Here is a 25,207-nt window from a genome sequence, read left to right on the forward strand (position 1 = left end):
ATAGTGAGGGTCCTGTCTAGGCAGAGTTGGTGCCTTCAGGTACTATACGAGGCATTATTGATAATCTGCCAGATTGTAATAAGTTCCTGTGCTACGTGACGCCAAGCGGGCCGATAAAGAGTGATTAACACTCACGGTCACGGCTACTGGTGGGGCTGACTGTCACTTTCATGTGTAATGAATATATATCACCCCTAAAGTGGACAAAACATAGCCGCCGCGGTAGCTGAGTTGGTAGAGCATTCGAAGGTTGTAGTTACAATTTCATCAACTTTTTTGCTTCACATTTTAATCACACCTAATTTAATAACACCCTTAATACAATCCTTGATATGATTGTCAATTCAATCTCAGTCATGGCATGATTATCACTATAATTTCATTAGCCCTACATAGATGTGTCGTTGTAGAAACCTTCGTGTATATTTGTTTATTATACGGCCGTTCACAGCCCGTTACTATGCCATGTAATTTACGCTGTACATTACATGCACGTAACGTTTTGCATGGTAGCACCTGTCTCTTATGTTCGTCATACAACGAAAGTGGCCAAGTTGGCTTGTTGATAAATAATTTTTGGCACTTAGTAGCAGCACAAACTCAACAAAGCACAAAAACAAGGGTATACACGAGTGCGTCTACGTGTGTGTGTCGATACTGGCCTAATTGTTGTCCCTTTGTCAAGTTCGCGCTGCAGCCAAGTAGCCGTATTCTCCGTACAGTCTAGTCATAATATAACAATTTTCGCATATATGCCGTCAACAAAACGGTCACAACCGATCCAACATCACACCATGAATATTATTTTTTTTCATGACATGCTTATTGTGATTTTGATTATTTATGTTCGTCATACAGCCATGCGATGTCATACCGATTTTGCTATCCATCCCAACACCTAAATGGCGGGGGAGAGCACAAAAAGTCATAGGTGGCTGAATAGATAGATAGATAGATAGATAGATAGATAGATAGATGGATAGATAAATAGATAGATGGATAGATAAATAGATAGATAGATAGATAGATAGATAGATAGATAGATAGATAGATAGATAGATAGATAGATAGATAGATAGATAGATAGATAGATAGATAGATAGATAGATAGATAGATAGATAGATAGATAGATAGATAGATAGATAGATAGATAGATAGATAGATAGACAGATAGATAGATAGATAGATAGATAGATAGATAGATAGATAGATAGATAGATAGATAGATAGATAGATAGATAGTGTGACGTAGCGTCAGTTTTGGGGCCAGGACCACTCAGCAAGGAACTGAATCGAACCACGAGCGCACAGACACACACACGAGAATATATTTACAGAGAACGTAACTATGAACGTGTAACACTTGAAGTAGTAGAAACACGCAGTCTATAGTTGTACTCAATGTCTCTCTTAATTAGAAAAGTCTCGCCGTGTTTTGATGTGGCTTGCGGGTCGCCGGCGCCGATTGCTTGTGGGCTGTGCGCCGTCTGGCTCGTTGCCGTCCTCAACGTGCGTCGGACCACGCCGTGACACGGCCTTCTGCCGCAGCAGCAGCAGTCGGTAGCTGATCGGTAGCTCCGCAGCAGCTCTCCGGCTCCCCGCTCGTCTCAGCAGCGCATCGGGGTCGCACCAGCCACACGGAATGGCAGCAGGAACATCAGGCCCGCAGCAACCAAAACTCACAGCCACTCTGGACGGCAGCCAGCACCGCGGAACCTTGCCTGGTCCCTGGGCCAGTCGCCCAGCCGGAGTCCAGGAACGGTAGAGCGCCTAGATGCCGTTGTCTACTTCCCCGGCTCGGACGTCTAGCCGAGAACTAACTCCTTGCACGTGCTACCTCGAACCACCGCACGCACCACGCGCACACTTCGTTTTCCTCTTCGCCCTCGCACCGCGAAGACTGAATTCTTTTTTTCCGCGCCTCTCTATCTTGACAACCCCACGTTTAAGAAAGCCGTTTACAACTTTTATGACGTGAGGAAGAGGCGGAAAAAATGTCACAAAGTTCTAGATAATTCACTAAATGTCCAGTTGTACGTCCACAGCACTCAAGAAGTTTACATAACATAGTGCGATACATTCCCATTACACCCGGCTCAGATTCTCTGATAATTTCACATCATCCGCAGTCTGTGTGCGAAATAAGCTAGGGTAAGGAATCTCATGTGAGCTTTCTTCGCTTGACATTTCCTCGTTCGCTTCCAGTGGCCCTTCAACTTCGGTTATGACCAACACCTGCTGCACTGGTAAAAGTTCGCGATCCTCGTACTTTTTGAGCATGTTGATGTGGAAAATTTTTCTTTTTCCACTTATCGCGAGAATGTAGTCGACCTAAGTCTTGCGTTCGACGACTTCAAATGGACCTTTTCATTGCATGAGCAGTTGGTATCTGTCGGCAAAAGAAGTAATACTTTATCCCCGACGTTTAGCTTTCGAGGACGGCTTTTGCGGTCGTAGTAAATGTTTTGTTTTGCTTGTGCTCTTTCCAATTCATCATGCGCAAGTTTGCATGTCTCTTCCAGGCGGTTTCGAAGGTCGACCAAGTAGGTATAATTAGTGCGAATTTCACCGTCGATGTCTTCATTGCTCCATAGCTCCTTCAGCACAGTCAGTGGTTCTCGCACGTGACGACCGTAAATCAGCTCAAAAGGCGAGAAGCTCAAGCTTGCTTGCGGCACCTCTCTGTAAGCGAAAAGGAGTGGGGCGAAGTACCTCTCCCAGGATCGTGGTTTTTCCTTCCACATTCGCTTGAGCATTATCTTCAGCGTTCCATTAAACTTCTCAACGAGCCCATTCGCCATGGCATGGTAGGTGGCGTTCGAAGAAACTTGATGGCAAGAAGACAGCCCACCTCTCCCATGAGTGCCGCTATAAAACTTCTTTTTCGGTCGGTAACGATCTCCTTTGGTAAGCCGACTCGAGAGAAAATCTCAATCAATCCTTCAGCTACATGCACAGCATCAATTGCAGGGAGTGCAATGGCATCCGCGTATCTGGTGGCAAAGTTGATAAGAGTTAACATGTAACGGTTGCCACGGTCCAACTTCGGTGAGAACGGACCGATTAAATCAACCACAACACGCTCAGAAGGCGTACGAATGAGAGGCATGTTTCCTAGAGGCGCAACACCAATTTTGCCTTTTGGTGTCGTTCGCTGACACTTATCGCAGGACTTGACGAACCGTTTCACGTCACCATGCAGATCCGGCCACTAAAAATCTGCTAAAATGTGATCTGTCGCGCGCCGAATGCCTAGGTGACCTGCCATAAGATTTTCATGGCCGTCTTCAAGGATATGCTTCCTGAAGATCTTCGGCACGACGAGCTGGATAAACTTCCTGCCTGTCTCAAGGTAGTATTGTTGGCAAAGAAGTCCTCCTCTTTCAAGAAACGTGTAATTGTGGCCTTTCGATGACTTGAAATCTTTACCGACTTTAGCAAACACGGCTTTCAGTGTTTTGTCGTTCTGTTGCTCTTCTGAGAACTGGTCTTTTGTTACGTCGCACCATTTTATTTTTGGCACGGACAATGGTGTTGTTTTGTCCTCGTGAGGTTTAACCATAGCGAAAACATAGTGAAGACAATTCTCAGCGCACATGCTGCAGTTTCGCGTCACATTATCGCTCTTGTCGACTGTAGGAGGCTTCCACTTATGACCCGGCTTGTGAGGATCTCTGACACCTGGTAGGTTACCAAGCACCAAATCATAAAGCGGCTTGTCTATACATAGTGCGGTTATCTCTCCCTTAAAGTATGGGGTGTTCACGGAAATCTTGGCTTCCGGTACTTCTATGGCGGAACCATCAATGAGTGAGACTCTGCTACTCTTCCCGGTCAACCATTGTTTTGGCACTAGGTTTCTTCGGATAATTGCAATATTACTGCGCGTATCTCGAAGAACCCTGACTGGTTTACCCAACACTTCGCCTTCAACAACTGGCATTCCTTGTACCAGAAATACTGGTACCCTTTCATCCACACTTGCATTAGGAGGGTCCCTTTTCTTTCCTTTTTTCCCTTCGCCACAGTTGTCACTCGAGGGAAAACCATAATGGTTCTCGTTCACAGCACATGCGAAACTTTTTTCTTTCTGTGCTTTCATGCTCCAGCACTCGTCGCTCTCGTGGCCAATTTTCCCACATACTCTACGCTTTGTCACTTCTTTAGCTGGGTTACGACATTCATGTGCTTGATGTCCCAGACGCTTGCATAGCATGCATCTTGTTGGTGGTTTCTTGGGAGCATTACCAAGACTCTTGAGTTCTTTGGAGTCGTCTGTACCCTTTTCCTGGTTTGACAGATTCTACGCTTCTATGAAGCGATCAGTAGCGTCAGCTAGCTGTTGGAGTGACTTGTACTCACGTTCTTTCAAAAATATCGTTAGTTTTGGATGGCAACAGCGGAGAAACTGTTCGGCGAGCATGTGGTCTCGAAGGCCTTCGAATGTTCTGGGCACGTCAGCCATGTCAACCCAGTGGTCGAAGTACTCTGAGAGTCTCACGGCTATCTCCCGGATTCTCCATCTTCTGGTCGTGCCTTGCGAAATTTTTCTTGGTACCCTTGCGCAGTGAATCAAAACCTCTGCAACAAGACTTTCTTTACTTTCTCATAGTCTAGAGAATCTGTGGCAGTCATTCGGCCAATTACTGTCAACGCTTCGCCACTCGAACACATGTTCACGACTAATGCCCATTTCTCTTGTGGCCAGCCTTGTCCTGTTGCCACGCGTTCGAATTTTTGCAAGTATGCGTGCAAATAATCACGTCGCTCATCGAACAGCAGAAGCAATTTCTGTGGATTCAGTACTGCAGAGGAGCTACTCGGTTGAGCCATAGAATCAGAGACAGCTGAGGCATCTACCCTCGGAGCTCCTTCTTGAAGCTTTAGCTTCGGCTCAAGGATTTGCTTCGCTCTCTCATCTGCTTCCCTGCTCGCCTCTCTCTCAGCAGCACGTTCATCTCTTTGCCTCGCCTGTTCTGCCACAGCCCACTTACACAATTCTGCGCCATTCAATCCTAGTGGTGCCCCAACAGCAGCTAATCTTTCTGTGTCCATCATCAAAACAAGTTTTGTGAATGTGCTCTCGAGAGACAATAACTTCCTTCGACGTTTCTACGAGCGGTATCCTGGCAGGCTCGCCAGATTGTGAGTTTTGGGCCCAGGACCACTCAGCAAGGAACTGAATCGAACCACGAACGCACAGACACACACACGAGAATATATTTACAGAGAACGTAACTATGAACGAGTAACACTTAAAGTAGTAGAAACACGCAGTCTATAGTTGTACTCAATGTCTCTCTGAATTAGAAAAGTCTCGCCGTGTTTTGATGTGGCTTGCGGGTCGACAGCGCCGATCGCTCGTGGGCTGTGCGCCGTCTGGCTCGTTGCCGTCCTCAACGTGCGCCGGACCACGCCGTGACACGGCCTTCTGCCGCAGCAGCAGCAGTCGGTAGCTGATTGGTAGCTCCGCAGCAGCTCTCCGCCACCCCTCTGGTCTCAGCAGCGCACCGGGGTCGCGCCAGCCACACGGAATGGCAGCAGGAACATCAGGCCCGCAGCAACCCAAACCCACAGCCACTCTGGACGGCAGCCAGCACCGCGGAACCTCGCCTGGTCCCTGGGCCAGTCGCCCAGCCGGAGTCCAGGAACGCTAGAGCACCTAGATGCCGTTGTTTAGTTCCCCGGACCGGACGTCCAGCCGAGAACTGACTCCTTGCACGTGCTGCCTCGAACCACCGCACGCACCACGCGCACACTTCGTTTTCCTTTTCGCCTGCGCACGGCGAACACTGAATTCATTTTTTTCCGTGCCTCTGTATTATGATAGATAGATAGATAGATAGATAGATAGATAGATAGATAGATAGATAGATAGATAGATAGATAGATAGATAGATAGATAGATAGATAGATAGATAGATAGATAGATAGATAGATAGATAGATAGATAGATAGATAGATAGATAGATAGAGAGGCAGGCAGGCTGAATGTCGCTGGAATTTGCTGGGAAACGCTTCGCATTTAAAAAGAGTGACGGATAGTGCTGGGGTTGGAAGGGGCTGCGTGGGGTAGCAAAGAGGAAATAGTAGTACAACGAGAAATTATTTGACAAGAACCCGGAAAGGGGGAGGCAGGCGGTAAACGACAATTTGGCTCGGTAAAGTGGAAGGGCGATATAAAAGACGAACACAGAATCGAAGAGCAGAAGAATAAGAAATAAATTGGATGAAACAAAATTTTAGGGGCGAAGGTCCTTATGGCGTCACCCGTTCAAGTGAGCATTGAACCCGGGACGTCGTTTGCGTGCTAAGCGGATGGTCTTCCGTTATTGTTTGTAGCCACCAGTGGCACATACCCGAGAGAGTGGGTATGTGCCACAGGGAAGAGACTTTTATGGGCGAAACTCCTTAAGCCGTGGGTCGTGCGTCCTCGTTGTATGTGTAGGTAGCCACATCTCGTTTAGTCCTTGGAGCGTCCGCTAGGTGGCGGTACTTGTATATAATGAATATATCATGAAAAGATGCGAGATGGTGGTACTTCGAGTGTTCACGAGACTTTTGAAAAAAATTTATGTAGCGCGAGGCGAAAAAACGAACACAGGAAAGAATAGACTGAGAAGACAGAGCGCTATAATTAACATGTTTATTTTCGACCTCCAAGCTGCTTTTAAGCCATAATCATCAGGCGACCAAGCAGATAAGCACGTGTAATTCAGATACATGCACGACAATGCCATCTACCTACAAGAAAAAGCGATAAATAGGACATGTTTACTTTCGACCTCCAAGCTGCTTTTAAGCCATAATCGTCAGGCGACCAAGCAGATAATCACGTGTAATTCAGATACATGCACAACAATGCCATCTACCTACAATAAAAACCTTTGTTGTCCTATTTATCGTTTTTTCTTGTAGGTAGATGGCATTGTCGTGCATGTATCTGAATTACACGTGCTTATCTGCTTGGTCGCCTGACGATTATGGCTTAAAAGCAGCTTGGAGGTCGAAAATAAACATGTTGTTGATAGTAGCGCTCTGTCTTCTCAGTCTATTCTTTCCTGTGTTCGTTTTTTCGCCTCGCGCTACATAAATTTCTTTTAAATGTTTCACCAACAAGCCCACATCGCCACTCTTGTTCACGAGACGGACGGACGTACACACAGACAGACAGACAGACGCATGGACGGACAGATCGACCCAGAGTAGGACGGATGGATGGATGCACGAAAGGGCGGATTCGGACGCTTCGCCCCACTCATCAATATTCAGTCTGTGAATAGCTGTGATTTGTTTTTTGGTGAGGTGCAAAGGGATGCTGGGTGCATGCACATGGCTCCAAGACTTGCGTCGAACACACACAGCTATCTAGGCTCACTCACTTGTAAAATCGGCCTCTATGGAAAACATAACATTGTTTAACCCATGAGGAGAGAACCACAAACGGAGAGAAAAGAGAGAGAGCCTAATAGAAACAAATGAAGTGGAGCTGAACTTACTTCACTTAGGCCTAACGGCTCCTCTCTATAGTAACATGGTGCTACTTAGGCTTACTTGGCTATGTCTGTGCTAGGTTGGGCTTGCACGTTATTGCACGTCGATGAAAGCCGCTGCAAGCATATCACCACCGGTGCGAAGATGCATCCTATTTATATGCAGGTATTCACAATACAGCGAAGACGCACAAATATCTCAAATACTTTTGAACTGCGTGAATAAATCCTGGTAAAAATAATCTGTTATTCATTCCAGACAATGTGCCGTTGGTTGCAATCTACATACATTTCTGTCGCTCACCTGCTCTATCACGTAAATATCTTCACACAAACGTAATTGAACTGTCTTTAGAATAAAAACGAAATAATGAAAGGCTGGTTCTTTCGCAAATAAGGTTTTTAAAAACGAAACATCAGCACTCATATGTTATTATTTTTATTTTCAGCTGCTGAACACTACCCATAAAATATGGATACTATCAGTGTCTCAACCGGTAACCTACCTAGGCCATGAAGTGTCGTGCCTCAACTACAGGACAAGAAACCTAACAAAAACTAACGTGTCCTTATTGTACCAAGCCGTCTGGGACAAGCAAGTGTACGTAAGCATTTTACTATAACAAACTGAGCGTGGTTCTGTGAAATTGTATTTTATTCATTTCATTCATTCATTTATTTATACTGTTAGCCCAAAAGTGGGCCGTTACAGGGTGGAAGTACAAACAATCATTTGCAAAAAAGAAGTGCCGTACAGGTCTCGAGATAATTTCTCGGTATTATTGTGACCAGCAACTCGAAGTTATACATAACATACATAAATGGAACACACATGCGATGCAATACATACGCGCAGAACAGCACATGACGCATTTGAGGCGGCACTTTTGCACCGTGCTGAAGATTTGAAAGACAACTACTGCAGAATCATGCAACCAACAAAAAGCACACAATTTTATTGCTATTCTATCTTTCTCGCGCATTTATTTTTTCCTAACTTCTTCCTGTCTCTCTCAATTCTGACGTTGTTAGCTTCGAAGTATCCGGAATGTTTGAGTTCTGTTGATTTACAGTGATCGCACTCCTACTTTGACGTTTCCTGTCAACTGACGAGTTACAGAACAGACTATAGGCTGATGGCTTGCCATTTTTCAAGTAATTGATATCCCCTTTCCTATAAATTACGATGAGCCCAAACACACTTCGTATACAGAGTGAGCAGCTTTTCTAACACAATCTGCCACCTCACTTTCAAGATATCTTATGTTAAGTGATGCTTACCATGTCCTTTAGAATTGCTTCCAAAGGTTTGTTTACTTTCCTTGACGTTACTGGTGGGATGTCCATTTTCTCTGAGCTACTGGTACTTCTTCTGTTATCATATAGCTTGTCGCGACTATACTATAAAGAGCTGTCTTGCTTTGTACTACTTCATATCTTTGTACTACTTCATACTTCATATCGATATCTGTTGTGGCTACTTTTTTGTGCCTTAGTGCACAGAACTTATTTTCACACCTACATCTTGCTTTTCAAAGCTGTGTGGATTTTCGCATTGTTTAAACACGTTCAGTTTTCTTGTGCTACACCTTTTTTTGTCAACTACCTCTCGCTAATTTGCTACCCTCGAACAGTTTGTCACGCCAGTTCTTTTTGGATGTTGTTTTTGAGTATTTTACTGTTTGACGCTTTCTAAACAGCTTTTTGTCTCTTGGACAAGTTTGCCAGTGTTCTGTTTAATAACTGTACCTCTTAAACACCTCCCAATTTTATAGCTGTATGTTTGAATCGTGAAGTATTGGGAAGTGTCCGCATAACCTTTCACCAGTGGGAGTTCGTAAACGGGCATTGAAGGCACGTGTCTCTACACTTTGCCGCCATAATCTGGGGTTTAAGCAGCGTCCGCCACCATACCAGTCTCTTACAAACGTGCTAAACTATAACTGCAGACAAAAAATAGAGAGTACGTGCTAGGTGGTGTATCTCACACTTCGTCTTTGCAGGAAAGTGGAGTACGAACGCTGTTGTACTCCACTTCGTTGTCGGCGCCGCCTTATCTGAGCAGTGATACACTCACACGGGTAAGAGAACATTAAAAACTGCCTTCTCGAGAATAAACGCTTTCCCGATATCTCACCCCCTTTCAGGCAATCAACACAACTCTGCTGCAAACAGTAGGACCACTCTTTACGGAGTTGTGGTACCTGTCCTAACGAAAATAAGGAAGCTCCCTGGACGTAGTGAATTTCGACATAGATTATGTGACTCTATTAGGGAGTTACAACACTCCCTCAGAGTTTTCCAATACTCGTTCTGCTGAATATGTGAACATCTTGCAGGAGCAGATAAATATTGTGGCTAGGACTAATGAAGAAAAAGAACGCGTTCCATTTCCCAATAATAAAGTCTATATGCTCACATTTTCTTCCGCCCATTTCAAATATACAGAGCTAACATTCGCACACAGAAATATACAGAGCACAGTGACACTGAACGTATGCTACCTGCGAGTCTGCCTGCGTATCTATCTATCTATCTATCTATCTATCTATCTATCTATCTATCTATCTATCTATCTATCTATCTATCTATCTATCTATCTATCTATCTATCTGTCTGTCTGTCTGTCTGTCTGTCTGTCTGTCTGTCTGTCTGTCTGTCTGTCTGTCTGCCTGTCTGTCTGTCAGTCAGTCTGTCTGTCTGTCTGTCTGTCTGTCTCTCTATCTGTCTGTCTATCTATCTATCTATTTGTCTATCTGTCTACTTATATATCTATCTATCTATCTATCTATCTATCTGTCTGTCTGTCTGTCTGTCTGTCTGTCTGTCTGTCTATTCTAATGCAAAGAAACAAGGACACCACCTAATCCTAGGCTGGCTGTTTCTATTCTGTACTTTGTCTTGCTTCACTTCCCCAGTCTCGCATGCGTGCCAAAGCATCGTTTTAATTCTTGGTGACTGCGAGCATCTAGTGTGTGGCACTGGCTGTTCGCTGTGGCTGGGCGCGTCCACACTGCGACTTGCTCTGGAAATGCCACAGTGGTTGGTGTCGTTCGCGCTGTGCTCTGATTCGAGATCTGTCCGTATGTTTTCTCGTAGGAGGATTTCGATTTGTCGCTGGGGATGAACTCGGCCACGGTGCGACGTCTTTCGAGAACTTGTATAGGCAGGTTCTGGTGGGCAGTCATCATGGGCGCTGAATTCTGGAAAGCTTGCCTTGGTCTAGTGACATTCTCGGTAACACGGCAGAAAATGCTGGGTCTGATAACGCAACATGCAGCAGCTATCGGGGCCGTCTGCGCATTTTGCACTTGGTCGAGGTACGTTTTTCTGTGCGACTAGATGTTGGCTTGTCGTCAGGTTTCCACTCCGACTTACGACGTGTCTAGTGTTTCTGCAGAGTTGTCGGTTTGGTGCTCCCTAGCCTTCTCGAGCCAGGAATGTGTGAAGCTGCGCTGCATCCGGGAGGGAAATATATTACGGAAGCCGTTCCACTAGCATGGGGCTTGTGCTGAGTGGTCTCGGACATCTTACAGATCTCTGTGTTTTGTGAAAAGTCGTCTTTACACAAAGAAATTTGTCCGGCCAATGAACGCTGTGCACATAGATCCACTTCAGTCTGGTCAGAGATGATGTTGGCGGAATTTGTTGACAGCTATGCCTCAGATGGTTGCACGTCCAGTAGGACTTGGGCTGGTGCCTCAAAGTGCTCAAGCAGTGGTGCACATGGGGAAAGGTTTTCCCATCTTTGTGGATGTGAAACGCTCTCGGCCATACGTATCGATGCTGTGGTGTTGTATAACGACGCTGAGACACAGCTGGGCTCGTATCAGGCCCAGCTGCGCGACTGTCTGCCGGTGAGCTTCAGCGCACAGTGGCTGCCTAGAGTTGGTGCCCCTGCCGAGGTTGATCCTTCTCTGTGGCCAGAGTAGACTGCGTGGTAGCAGTGAGGTGGTGGTTTGTTGGTCCAAAGCAGCAATGAGCTTATTGCTCCAGTCTGCCCAGCACTGCTGCCACACGCCTTCGTAGCGATGCCAGGCTCCGTCCATGCCTCGCGCTGTGCTACAGCGTTGACGGTCCCGACCCAATCTTCGGCGTGGTTGTTAAAGCCGTTGGACTCCTGTATTGTGCAGGAGGCTTGCAATGATAGGACCGCATGTGGAAAGGCACAATGCTTTAACGCGAACCCGCCCAGCTTGTCATCAAGCTGCACGAGGACACCGCAGAGCTCTCTGCGTTGAACGAGTGTGCTTGCCTCCGGGTCATGTGAGGCTTCTACGTCAAGCATAGCGTCGGCAGCACTCAATGCCGGAAGAATAACGGGGAAGACGGCGGTGCTCGTCGCTGTCATGACGTTAACCGTGACGCGGAGTCACGTAATCGTACGCCGCAGGACTATGACATTATCCGGCGATTCGCACGTGGAGCCCGTGGTAAGGTCCGAGGAGTATAATATGATTCTTGTAATCATTTGAACGAGACCCTTGTCAGGCGAAGCTGTGGAGTACCCTTCAGCCACTCAGGTGTCGAAAATGCCTTGAGCGGAAGGTTTTTGGCGCGGAAAGCACGAAAAACGTTCCCGGGAAACAAGAGGCTGTGTGCCGTTTTCCCGGCACCGGGGTACGCCAAAGAAGCCTGTACGGGTTCGCTTGGATGTGCACGGGTTTCTGTCAAGACATACCCTGGAACCACCGAAGAGACATTGAAGCCATCTGCGGTTCATTCAGGGGGCAAAGGCAGAAGTGATCCGGTGGTGACGTCCATGGCCAATAAAGCATGAACAGCGTTCTTATGATAGAGAGACCAGCGCCGCCGATGGCCCACGAGGCTACAGACAGGTGGCTTGAGCCACAAGGCTCAATCGTCAACCTGTGTCGTTTTAATGCAGAGAAACAAAGCCAACGCTCGATTGTGTCATCCACTTTGGTTTATTTTTGAAGCAGTTTACAGGGCTATGATTCTTGCGAGCAACACTGGTTACTATCAGCTTACCACTTCTTGGGCTGCTAATATCTATGTTGCTGTTGGCATCGTTACGCAACTGTAAATAACTTGTGATATAAAACACAGGCGGCTGTTTAACGTTTGTCTCTGCGTGCATTTGTACATATATGCATGCAACTTCATAACGCCTCGCTCAACAAAAAAATACAACATAGACAGCTTGCGTGTGTTTGCTTCCCATAACACCGATTGTCAGGTACGTTGGATCTGCGGAATTTTTAAATTCTGTGTTTTGACCCCTCTGGCATTTTTATTTAGATTTTTCTGTCCATTTTGCAAAAATAAAGGAAATATCTATCTTTTTCTTCCACTGCTTATAAAGAAATATATGGCAGGAGGGACCTCAGTCGGGCAAAGGAGTGGCGTACCAACTCTTTCGCGACTTGGGGGGGCGGGGGGGGGGGGGGCAGCTTTACCTCGATCATCAGATGGGATATGCCAAGGAAAGTATAGGGGGAGTTATCAGACTGAATTGTAATGGAAATATGAACAAAGAAAAGTGGGATACAAACTAGGCAAAGTTCTTTTTGGCGTTGCATGAGTGGTTTCCAGACTGGGAGGGTCAGTGTTGCCAGACAACCGCTAAATTTGACTGCAAATGTTTTTCCTGTAGTTGTGGCTTTTCCGCGAGAGTTCGTTGCCATCCGTGGTGCATTTCGCGAACGAGCGAAGCTGGCCGTTTTAATTGCATACCCATAGCCTATAAATCATTTAGGTGAACAATTAAATTTTAACCTCTCATTGACGCAATTCAAATATCACATAAAACATCTCCTCATTAATTGAGTATAGTAAACATCATGTTTCCAATAAACTTCTGGCTAGGTTCCACATATACTCTCACCTTTAGGTACAAAACGCGTGTGTATGCAGTAGCATGTACGTCCAGATGGGCATATGTATGTATGAATATATGAGTGTATTATATGAATATATCAATATGTATGTGTTTTTTATATGTAATGAAAAGAGTCTCGATGTCTGATTATGTGTGTCTATGCAGCCTATTTTTTGTACTTATATGTCACCTATTTTTGCTTTTATGCTATTTCTGTGTTTCTGTTATTATGCCGCTCCTTGTATTGTGATAATTATTATTCAATGTAGCACTGTTGGCTTAACTTTTTTCGCGTAGCGAAGCCACGTCAGGCCAAATGGCCTTTAGCTTCGCTTCGTTTTTCTGTCTCTCTCCAGAAATAAATCTGATCATTTTATTTCATTTCCATTAACCGAATGAACCGCGCCTAGCAGTAGTCGAGCGTGGCGTTGCCGTGCAATGAAGAGGCTGTTTTAATTAACGGAATGAACCGCGCCTAGCAGAAGTCGAGCGCGGTTCAATAAAGCAGCTCGATAAAGCAGCCTTCTAGGCGTACATAGCTGTAGCATATCCGACGTACCCCGAATAACCAGCCTTGGAACCCTTATTCATCACATGTATATGCGAGCCCGAACGATATGTCTTGTGCTGACACAGCTAGGGGAAGCGTAGCGTCCCCCGACGTAGCGCGTGGTCGACGCGACGCGATCAGCTGAGAGACAAAAAAAAAATAAAAGTAAGGGGGGAGGGGGGCAGCGCATCACCTCCTTCGACTCTATTCAGTTTTCCACCTCACCCCCATACTGAGACGTGATATCTTAATTGCACAGCTGCGCACAGAGCAAGAGAACGCGCCCCGACTTCTGCTAGGCGTGATTCATTCCGTTAATTAAAACGGCCTCTTAATAGCACAGCAGTGCCGCGCTGAACTTCTGCTAGGCTCGGTTCATTCCGTTAATTAAAACGGCCAGCGTCGCTCATGCACTCGCAATATGCACCACGGATGGCACCCAACTCATACGGAGAAGCCACAACCACAGGAGAAAACGTTTTAGCCAAATTCAGCGGCAGTCTGGCAACAACCACCTCAACGTTTGGCAACTGACTTATGCAACGCCAAAAGAAACCTTGCCGAAAACCGAAGCTGCGACCTTCGAATATATATATATATATATATATATATATATATATATATATATATATATATATATATATATATATATATATATATATATATATATATATATATATATAAGGGAAACAAGTGTATACTTAAGGGCTCACTTTTCGTGTTTACACAATATTAATAAGATCTAACAGACAATAATGCCAAGGAAGGTATAGGGGAAGTTATTAGGCCAATTGTAATGCAAATGAGGAGAAAGAAAAGTGGGTGAAAAGATAACTTGCCGTGGGCAGGATCCGAACCTGCGACCTTCGTATAACGCGCTCGATGCTCTACCACTGAGCTACCACGACAGCTATCCCCCCCCCCCAACCACTTTATTGGGTATCTATGTCAATTTAAACGTGGCAGTGTCAGTCAGCGCCACTAGTAGCCAAGGCGGCGAGTGTGGTACACTCTTTATGAGCCTGTTTGGCGTGGTGTCATATATATATATATATATATATATATATATATATATATATATATGTGTGTGTGTGTGTGCGTGTGTGTGTGCGTGTGTGTGTGTGTGTGTGTGTGTGTGTGTGTGTGTGTGTGTGTGTGTGTGTGTGTGTGTGTGTGTGTGTGTGTGTGTGTGTGTGTGTGTGTGTGTGTGTGGCTTTTCCCCGGTGCGCTCAGATTCTGTCATTTTTGTCGTAGCCATAACACATGCCTGCAAGCATACATTTGGTCACCCAGTCATATTTGATCAAGATCCGTTAACATCATTCAATCTGGTCAGTCCGGAGGAGTTTCCTTGTAGGCCCGCAAGAGAGTACGCCCTGGCTGTAGTGATTTAGTATGTCATGGAGGGTCGAAAAAAAATCTTTCACGCTGAAGGGCGCTCCGTTGTCTAAAGTGGCATGATAAGCCTGCGCTTGGCACGTCGATCTGCAAGGTACGTTATTGTGCCGTATCATGGGTTGGTCAACTCATGTTTGCTGATGAAATACCTTGAATGCCATTTCTGTGCCATGTCGGAGAGTTGATGAACCTCATCCTAGCGCTTTCGTGTGCAACGTATAGTATAGAACGTCACTTTCTTCCCTGATCACTTCGTAGGGTAGTCTTTTTTAGCACATCTACCTCTCCAAAGCTTCGCTTGTATTGAATCGACTTTTCGCTCAATTGGTTGTCTGCCTTTTTTATACATTTCCCTTTACGTCTGTGTCATGTTTCTTATACGTACCATGGCAATACAAACCAATTCGTGGACCTGTATTTCAAGCGCGTTGAGGTCTATGGTCTGAGTTATTTGAACAACTGAATTAGCTGAACGCATTAAACTTTTTATTGCAAACACAAGTTTGGTTCCAGCAGCTCCCATGTGATACCAGTACGTTTTTCCGCACTTCATCACACCGAGAACACTGGTACACGCTGAGATTCATTAGTACTTCGTTGAGCACTGCCTAATAGAAATAAGGGTAGAGGAGCTGATTTAGCTGCTGGCACATAAGGAGAAAAGCTGTAAACATTGGATATTCCCCTGAAGTGTACTGGCACATAATAAATCCTGCACTCTTTTTTTCCAGCTTGGTGCGCAGTATTCTATAGTCTTGAAAAGATGATTCGGTAGCATTGATTAATAAATGTTTGATTCCGTGGTACCAATTGATGCAATCCTAAAAAGACTCGAACATGTTCACAACTTCTAGCTTGGCAGAGAAAGGGAATAATATGTGCTAGGCTTTTGTAACAAACGTAAAATCACTGCCACTTTGAATTTTACATTTGTAATAGGGAGGAAATGCCTTATTAAGACATATAAGCCAGCAGGAATAATTTGGCTTTTAGCATACTTCTTTTTTTTACATCCCGAGTTAATAAGGGCGTTAAAACGTGCGCAACACATTTACGTGTTCCGCAAGAACGAAAGCCGGTTTTCTCCATACTGTAATCTGTATACCTGTGATTACGTTTCATGCATCATTTTGTTTTGTCGAGCGGTAAACGAGCTGTAAAAGTCGAGCTGTAAGTGTTGTTAGTTACTCTCGTCCTGTGTGTGCTGATTTTGTACGTTATTCGTGCGTTAGGAGTGTGCTGCACGTTTTAATTAGTTTGCTGCTCTCAGCGTTACATTCGAAGTTGTTGCTATATTTATTGCTTGGCCCTTGCGACAAAACTGTGATTTTTTAGTTATGATGTGTAGATTCAAAGAAACTTAGTGCTCCTGCAACCATCCTCATGCCATTTGGTCCCGATAGTGATTCGTTCATGTCTAATGAAGACACAATAGTTATTTGATTAGGAAGACCGCATATACCTTGACTCTGTGGCATGTGCGCATGAAGTCGTTTGGTGTGTTTGTTGGTTAAACGTTTATTTCAAAACTGCCTTGTTAGGTTCCGATGTCAGGTAGTGGGTAGGATGCTCATTTTAAAAATATGTGCCAACCTCAAAATTTCTGCCTTGGCACTTTTATATCCGGAGCAATTCTTAGTCGCACGATGTCGTGCTTTTGCGTCGGCGGTGGTGACATCAACGCCCCACTGTACATGCTCACGTCTCGTGTCTCGCACCACATTAGAGCGTCTCGTGCCGGCCCAGGAAGACATGCGCAAAACTGTCACTCCCTTTCCCCTCTTTCACCTCGCAAGGCCAACGCAGGCAGCGTCTGGTAGTAAAAACGACTGCTCGCGCTGCAAGCCACGTTCGCAATTCAATCAAGGTCGTCTTTTTGTGGCTTTCACTTGGTGTTTAAGGCATCGCTTCCAAATCATTCAATAAATAGGATCAATAAAGACGAAATGATCACTATATAGGCATTCTCAAAACATACCGAACTACGCAACATTCAGGCGATACCCCGACACTCTGCAAAGCATTTACTCAAGTTCCCCGGGAGAAGATGTGGGTGAGAGAAAGAGAGAGAAACTAACTTTATTGGGTTGAAAAAGAAGAGGTTTAGGAGCTAGATGGAAGGGGCCCCATGTCCAAGGCTCCACTGGCTTGCGCCGCCTGCCTGACGTGGTCAAGATGTGGGTGGTCTTTATTTATTGTGCTATTGCATACTATGTCTCTAGTTTCATTATTATTTATGGCACATAGGCACCGCAGTTTCAGCGCTGTAGATCTCTCTTGCATGGCATTACCCAGTGCCTTTCAATAAAGTGAAACTCCAGCGTCCCAGTATCCAGAGCGACACTAGGCCCGTGATCCCAAGTGCTGCTGATCTTTGCAGTTTGCTGGTGTTTTATTCAAAACAATTTGAGAGGAAGCCATGGCAGTACTCAAAGAATGCCTCTTTAAAGTACGAGCTTTAGCGTAAGCCAGGAAAGATAAAGGAAAGAAAGATTAGAGGAGCACTGGGGCTCAGTTCTTCTTTGAGGATTTTCTTGGATGGTCGCTATCAGTCGTTATATTGTTGAATAACTTATGCTTCCACTTGGCCTAACAAAAAGTTACATCGAGGGTCTCCTAATGGAGACATTTAAATATCAATGTCACTTCACGTGGCTGGAAGTGCACTGATGCCTCTATAAAACTGGCAAGGCAGAGACCCAGTAGGCAAGGAACCACGGCTTGCAGCAACAACAAATCAGACCTCCTTGTGCACTGCAGGGAACGCGTAATGGCGTATACTCTCCGCATCCAGTAAAAACGCTTGGCGATAAGTATGTTTATGTAATAAATGCATGGAGAAAGGAAAAGGGAGCTATTTGCTGTGTCCACTCTGGCGACATTGCTAAGTTATTTCTTGGAGGGCAGGGAAGGAAGTGAACAAATCATCGTCCATGAACTCCATTCAAATATTTAACCACTGAAAGATCTAAAGTTTAACCTCGGTTTTCAGCAGTGGGTTCAACCCGACGTGACACTGAAGCCTTTCGCAAAGATTCGTTACATGTTCGACATGTTTAGCGCGGGTTTACCACAGTTTTTATTTTACATGCCGCACAATCAGCTTCTCATGATCGTGGACATGGAAGAGTGTATTGAGCGGTTAAATGCGTTTAGCAATGCGTTAATACCAACGGTTGTTCTCCAATCACAGACGGTCACAGATGTCGCAGCCGATATGCCAATGCGCCGCTGGGGAATGAATGTCCCACCGGCAGCGAGCTTACGGCTCCTGGAACTTGCTCCCGAAATCATCACTATGACGCCTTTTTAAGGACCACCAGACTTCACGACCGCTTGTGAAAGAACTGTGCAAGACCGTGCTGTGTAGCCTCGAGCTGACTATTCATGCTTCTCTTTCATACTCCTCTTCTTTTCTATCTCTTTCTGTTCTATTATTCTCCTTTTCTCCCACCCCGAGCGTAGGGTAGCCAACCGAGCCACACTTGGTTAACCTCCCTGCCTTTATATATATATATATATATATATATATATATATATATATATATCTCTTGCAAGTGCATGGTTGACATCGCGAGCTAACTCGGCGGCTTGATTTGCAAAACCACTCCCCACTGGCACTTGAATTACCATTCGCAATTGAGCACGGCTTGGAAGGCTGCCTGATCATCGGTACGCAGTTGTTGCCAGTACTCAGCCTCACGGGCCTGTTTTGGTGCCCGCAATGTGGACATTTATCAAACCGTATTTCGCCTCCCATTCCGCTCCGCCAGTCGGTGGCTGCGCCACTGCGCATGCGCTATGCGGTCACGCGCTCAGCGTGTGAGCGGACCGTCGTAGCAAGCCACGGTGGAAAGAATTAGATTAGAGGGCATGCCCAGCCAGCGCGCTACGTGAAAAGTGTGGCGTAAATGACGCCATGGCGGCCATATTCACTGGGAACAAGGACAGCGTTGCCATGGTTACGTGTTGTGCAGCGTAGTTGGTCTAGCAGTGAGCGGCGGCGGCTGGAGGCGGCATGTGTGCCTCCGTAGGCCTTGTGCTCACCGAGCCGCGGCGGAGAATATCCGTGCTATGTGTCGCGTTGTTAGTTACCCAGTGTTCTTTCTACGCCTAACAACGTTTACAAAGCCTTTTGTCAGCCACCGGGCCTCAACAGTACGAAGAATGAGCGCATATCCATATGTCGTCCAGCGGATGAAGTATTTGAAGAGTTCAGCGAAGTAGCATTTGATGTTTCTGCTTGACATTTTCATAAATCTTTTAGAAAGTACTGGAAAACGCTGATATACGTTGATGCACTCAGCTGTGGTCTCACGAAAATAAGAGTGATTTTTATTTTTTCGTTCCTTTTTCAGGCATAAAAAAATCACAGTGAAGGCGCAGCTGATGAAGTATCCGTACCCCACAATGAAGATGAGGGACTGGAATGGTAATGCACACAACAAATATTTATTATTTTGCATATAACTTCTAGTAACTTTGAGGCAACCAAGAAATTTAAGCACGTATGAGTACATGTAAAGCGTATTACCAAAACAAAAAAAAATTAGCACCGTATCTGCATGCTAATCTGCAAATGTCATCGAAATACAATAGTCTTGCGTCTGGAGATATTGAACAAAACGTTTATTTGATATTCCGTGCAAGAAAATCGGTGAATGGTATTCTGTAGGCTTTGCGTTAGAGTGCCTCGAGCGTGCATCAGAGGCGAACGTGTGCGCCAAGTCACGTCACACATGAGACATGAGCGCTATCTGGCAGTTATCTTGGAAAACGAAATGCGCGGCTCTTAGACGTGCACGCCCGTCTCGGAGGTGATAAGGTGTATAGAATGCTAGACGACAGGTAGGTGCGACCACTGTGTCGTCTTAGGAAAGCGCTGAAAACACTTCTTTTTTCGTGCAAGCGTTGCATGGTAAGCGCCGCGTGATGAACGCTACCGTCCTTAGAATAACCTATGTATGCCTTTTCTAGTAAAGGACGCTCATACAGAATATATACGTGTTATTGTGGCGCCTCCGATATGCGCGATAATTGGTTTTTAATTGAAAATCGCACAAGTATGAACGCTGAACGTTGAGCAACATTGGCGAGTGCTGCGGTTGGGGTAGGCCGTTTGGTGTGTCCGCTGGTGCCGTTCAAAATGCTCGGTTAAGTTAAGGGTAGACAAAGAGACAAAATGACAGACAGACCGACAGACAATAGTTTGACGTGTTGCACTCCTGGACCAATCTGAAAGTTTTATTTTTGCGAGCTTCAAGGAATACAACGAAAACAAACTATGCATGCATTTCAGGCATATTAGTAGATTATTTTCATGCACGTATTGAAGCTGATTAGTGGAAGAGTGATGAGATGATTAGTTACACACTCACTAAAATGAAGTACTAAAACTCAAACCAACATCAAATTCGTTCATTTTCTTTCTGTAAATGTAATACTGATGGCCTTGAATTGTGCCATGCGAATTTCACGTGGTTCTGAGAGTTCATCTTAATTCATGACGCAAGGGGATATGACAGCACAATATATAGGCACCTGTGCTGTCTGTCCATCCGTCGGTCCGTCTATCTTACCGACCATAGTCGGTGACTTCGATGTAGACATTATAGACTCTATCACCTATCTTGGCACCTTCATCATTCACTTTTTGGGGATTTGTGGATTTTTCTCCCAACTTGCACAGTCTTCAGAAACAATGTAGTCATTGCTGTATTTTTTATTTCATAAGTTTTTTGTTTTGTTTTCTTAGTTTATTTCTTTCTTGCAAAGCTTTCACTAATCTTTGGCGAACCCGAATGTGTCATCATGTAATACATTTAGCATGAATTGGCCTAAGATAAGCTGTGCTGGTATTGATTGCCTAATCGGTCGTAATAAAGGTGTTGGTCGTCTCCATTACGCAAGTAGATGTAGTCTTTATTCTGCCGAACGCGCTCAGCTTATGGCGGCTGAAGCATTGGTACACTACTACAAGGGGCAAGTATGCCGATCGGGCAGGGCCTCAATGGTGCTCTCTTGCTGACTTGGAGCTGGCAATCGTTATATGACACCTCCACGAAAATGCAACAACGTCAAATACAAAAGTGTGATGTCAAATAATAATATTAATATTAATAGTAATAGCATGAACTTTATTCCGGCACGCGCACGTGAAGATATGTAAGATAAGTGCACGTACGATATTTAATATGTGAGACTTTAGTCCCAAAACCACGTTATGATTATGAGAGACAGCGCAGAGGGCTCCCGTAATTCTGGCCTTCTGGTGTGCTTTAACGTACGCTACCCTCACACAGCACATGGGCCTCTACTATATCGCTACAATCGACATGTGGCCGCCGTCGCTGGGACGGGTTAAAACCCACGACATTCGTGTTAGGAGCCCAAAACCCTTTCAACCTACACACACAAAAAAGCAAAGACAAGAACAAAAGTGAGAGGAAAGAAAATAGAGAACCAAAGAGAAACAAAAAAGGCAGCCCCGCTACACATCAGTACAAGCTTGCTTGATAATATATTTAATACCAGGAAGGGTGTCACTTGTGTTCCGAAGAAAGCATGCTTAAAGAGAGCACTTCTTTTTTAGTTCAACCTTCTTCTATGATGCTTGTCTAGAAGCTGCCTTTGAGATAAGGCTTCTTTGAATAAAAAATGTATAACGAAAAACACGAAAAGGAATAACAATCATTTTAGGTGTTGATGCTGAGTACAAGTTTCTGTTGAGTTGGAATAAATGTCACAGTCCTGCGTGCACTACCAATCCAGACCAAACAAATATACTGACGTTTGGGGCGTCGGTACCACTACACAGTAATAAAGCTTTAAATACGAACTCCGTGAATCTGTATTCTTGGTGCAGCTTCCAGTGAAAATGTGAGTTGGTTGAGTTTCTTGGTGCAGCTTCTAGTGAAAATATGAGTGGAAAAGAGCGTTACGGAAAAGGTATGACAAGATGAGCGTCAGACCTGTTATCTCTGATTATTCTCACTTTTTTGGACACAGGCTAAAGAAGAAAAAAAGCATACATTTAAAAAACTTGTTTTCCTTTGTTAGAAACAATAATATTGAGAACTAACAGACAATAATGCCAAGTAAACTACAGGGCGTTTAATCAGTAGAAAACCTAATGTTGTCGAATAATGCCTTCGTTTTTATACAAACTTAAGTAGCATAACAGATATGTCCCCGACCATTTTATCGGGTATATGGGAGGACATCAAATTTTGAGCTTTTTCCTTTATTCTTCGTGAGGGTGTCTGTCAGGCTTGGTGGTTTCAAGTAGTATGTGAGGGGTTAAACTTCACCTGCCAGCTCGTAATAATATCACGCGGTACGTGACGCCGAGAGATAGAAAAAAGCGTTCTATCTCGCCGTCATGGCGAACGCTTCTACGTATAAAATGCACACATGGACCTCACAAAATAGACGGTGGTTTAAGGGCCACATAAGCCTAAAAGGTAGAGCATCGCACGCGTTAATCGAAGGACGCTGATTGGGTCTCTGCTCAGGGCACGTTATCTACTTTGTTAGATATGAACCAGCTCTTTGACTAGTCTGGGTAACGCTGCCCCTACGTCTGCACCGCTCCCCTCGCCGCAGGTGTTGGTGCGGTGCCAAATAGCTCATGCTCGCGGTGAATAGTGCGTGGTGACGTCTCTCCCCCGCCTGCCGCACGCTCGTCGCGTGCCAGCTCTCTCTTGCTTCACCTTCTCCACCGCTCGCAAGCTCAAACCAACTCTTCACGTGGGCATCATCTCAACCGTGCCACCTTTCTCCATCTGTTGGCGAGGAAAAGCAGTGAGCCAGCGGGTGCGCGCGTTGAGCGCGCCTCCAGTAAGTCGCGGCGCTGACAATGTGGACAGCGCCGTGAGTTACTTGTTACTTGTTTCATCTAGAAACCTTACGCGATCGCACCGACGTGCGGGACGCCGTCACGGCATGCTTCCCACTTCTGTGCGCGTACATTTCCGGGCTGTGCCGGCTTTGCCAGGGCTAACAAAGCCTATGGCGTTCGCGAATGGCGACGTCAACACCGATGAGGCGCGAGCCAGGGAAGCCGAACGCAAGCGTCGGCAGTGGAGGATCAGCGACACAGACGAGGTGCGAGTTAAGAGCACCGATCACGTTCGATAATGCAAAGGGTACGCGAGTAATGCCGACGAGGTGCGAGCCAAGTAATCCGAGCGCAACATCCTTCTTCGCGTCCCGCCTCCAGTGTCTTTGCGTTTGCAACAAACGTGTACTCGAGTAAACGCTACACCGAGTTTCGCTTCAAACCCTTCTTGCAGCACCCGCGTCGATGCCGTTTCAGCCGGGTTAACGCCGTGCGCATCACAGCTGCTTCGCATTCCATGAGGGTTTACTTCGGGGAGACGGTCAGTAGTTTTCAAACTTAAATTACAATTACTACGAATAACTTGCCCTAAACATTTTGTTATGTCATTGTAACTTATGTCTCTCTCAGGTATCATAAATGACATTCCTTTACAGTTCGCGTACAATTATCTGTGCAAAAAACGAGGCATGCACCTGATCAGCACGTACAAGTTACTGGGAAGGTTGCCAGGGCCTTGATTGTGCATTATTTTGCTAACTCATTAAAACAGCACGAAGATCTTTAGAAAGAAAATATCATGAGCACTTTGTTCAAAAACACCAACTTCATTATTTTTCAAAAAATTGCAAAATCAGCTATTTTATATATTGTTTTCATGAATGGCAGTGGAAATTCGAGTTTTTCCTATATCTTGTCGTAAGTAAATATATACTCGTAAAAATTATCGGTCGACTTTGCACTTTTTCAGGGCTTATGGTCAAAAAAGAACTTCGACACTACAGTCTTTTTTCGAAATGTGGCATTTTTTGGGTCTACCTTCTTGACGACCAAAATGGCAAGTAAACGTTTCCTCTTTCAGTTCCTGTTCACATCAGTCGGAAATGAAGGCAATCTACAAAAAATCCCAAATCTGAGTGATATTTTGCTGTAAAAAAGCAGAACTACCACGGTTACTGTATTATTTGCAAGAATAAGCAAGGTCTGAAAAAAATAAACGAGCGAAAAAGGGTTTTTGTTGTCGCATGAAGCTTTTCGCATAGTGGGAAGCAAATCGACAACAGGCATGTGTACATAAAATTATTTCTTGTGCAGAGATTTGAAAACACTCCGAGGAATAAGATAAGTAGCTGCCATGTGTAAAATAAAATTCCTTACATCAAATGTTACCACTTAGGAAAATTCGGTTATTTATTAAAGCAGGAAAAGAAACTGGACTCCCTGGTTCACGATGTTTCCACTTTATGAAGTATCGCATTCGGTATTGTCAACACGCTCTTCCTATCTTATGAAAACTACGATATTGTATTCAGTGAGTCAATCGTGTCAGCTCAGTACAGATGCCCGTTCGCAATAAACTTGCTTTGCACGTAAATATTAGTAAAGGTAAACGTACTAGAGCACACGCCTTCTGAATTTATTGTGTTTCTAGATGGCCTGTTAAAGCGACAGTATTTAGAAGCCCGCTTCGAAAAAGTTTCGGTGTCAGAGGTGACTTCGTTGGCTGTGAACAAAAACTTGGATCTTATTGAAAATAAATAAATGCGGGCCGTTCATTATCTGCTTCAAGAGTTGAACGCAGTAACGATACCCTATCCCTAGTGCCTATATCAAGCGCTTAGTGCATGCATTTTATTGTTTCATGTTACTGGAAAAGTTTAACTTGTAGATTACTACAATATAAACGATAAACTTTAATCTGTGTTGTGTCAGTGAAATTTCGCATATGGCTGCACTCTGTGTAATGTCTTCCATGCTTTAGATCCCTGGCAACTTCGAACTTTCTTCGAACCAACAAGAAAAAAATCTTTTCATTTCATGTTGGTTTACCCTTGTTACCGTTAGTGCACTTCATTTCACTGCC

The 25,207-nt window shown here is 44.9% G+C and overlaps 1 protein-coding gene across 1 annotated transcript in view; it reads left to right on the top strand.

Annotated features, from left to right (window-relative positions):
• Window positions 1-24,189, top strand: part of LOC142767757 (uncharacterized) — a 38,661-nt gene extending 14,472 nt beyond the window's left edge. Inside the window, exons 2-4 of the mRNA XM_075869986.1 lie at window positions 7,944-8,095; window positions 19,643-19,716; window positions 24,095-24,189. Of these exons, the coding sequence (XP_075726101.1) occupies window positions 7,944-8,095; window positions 19,643-19,716; window positions 24,095-24,189 (321 nt within the window). The remainder of the gene's footprint in view (window positions 1-7,943; window positions 8,096-19,642; window positions 19,717-24,094) is intronic.
• Window positions 24,190-25,207: the final 1,018 nt, after the last annotated feature.

The sequence above is a fragment of the Rhipicephalus microplus genome, chromosome 7 (genome assembly GCF_043290135.1).
Source record: "Rhipicephalus microplus isolate Deutch F79 chromosome 7, USDA_Rmic, whole genome shotgun sequence".
Taxonomy (NCBI): Eukaryota; Metazoa; Arthropoda; class Arachnida; order Ixodida; family Ixodidae; genus Rhipicephalus; species Rhipicephalus microplus.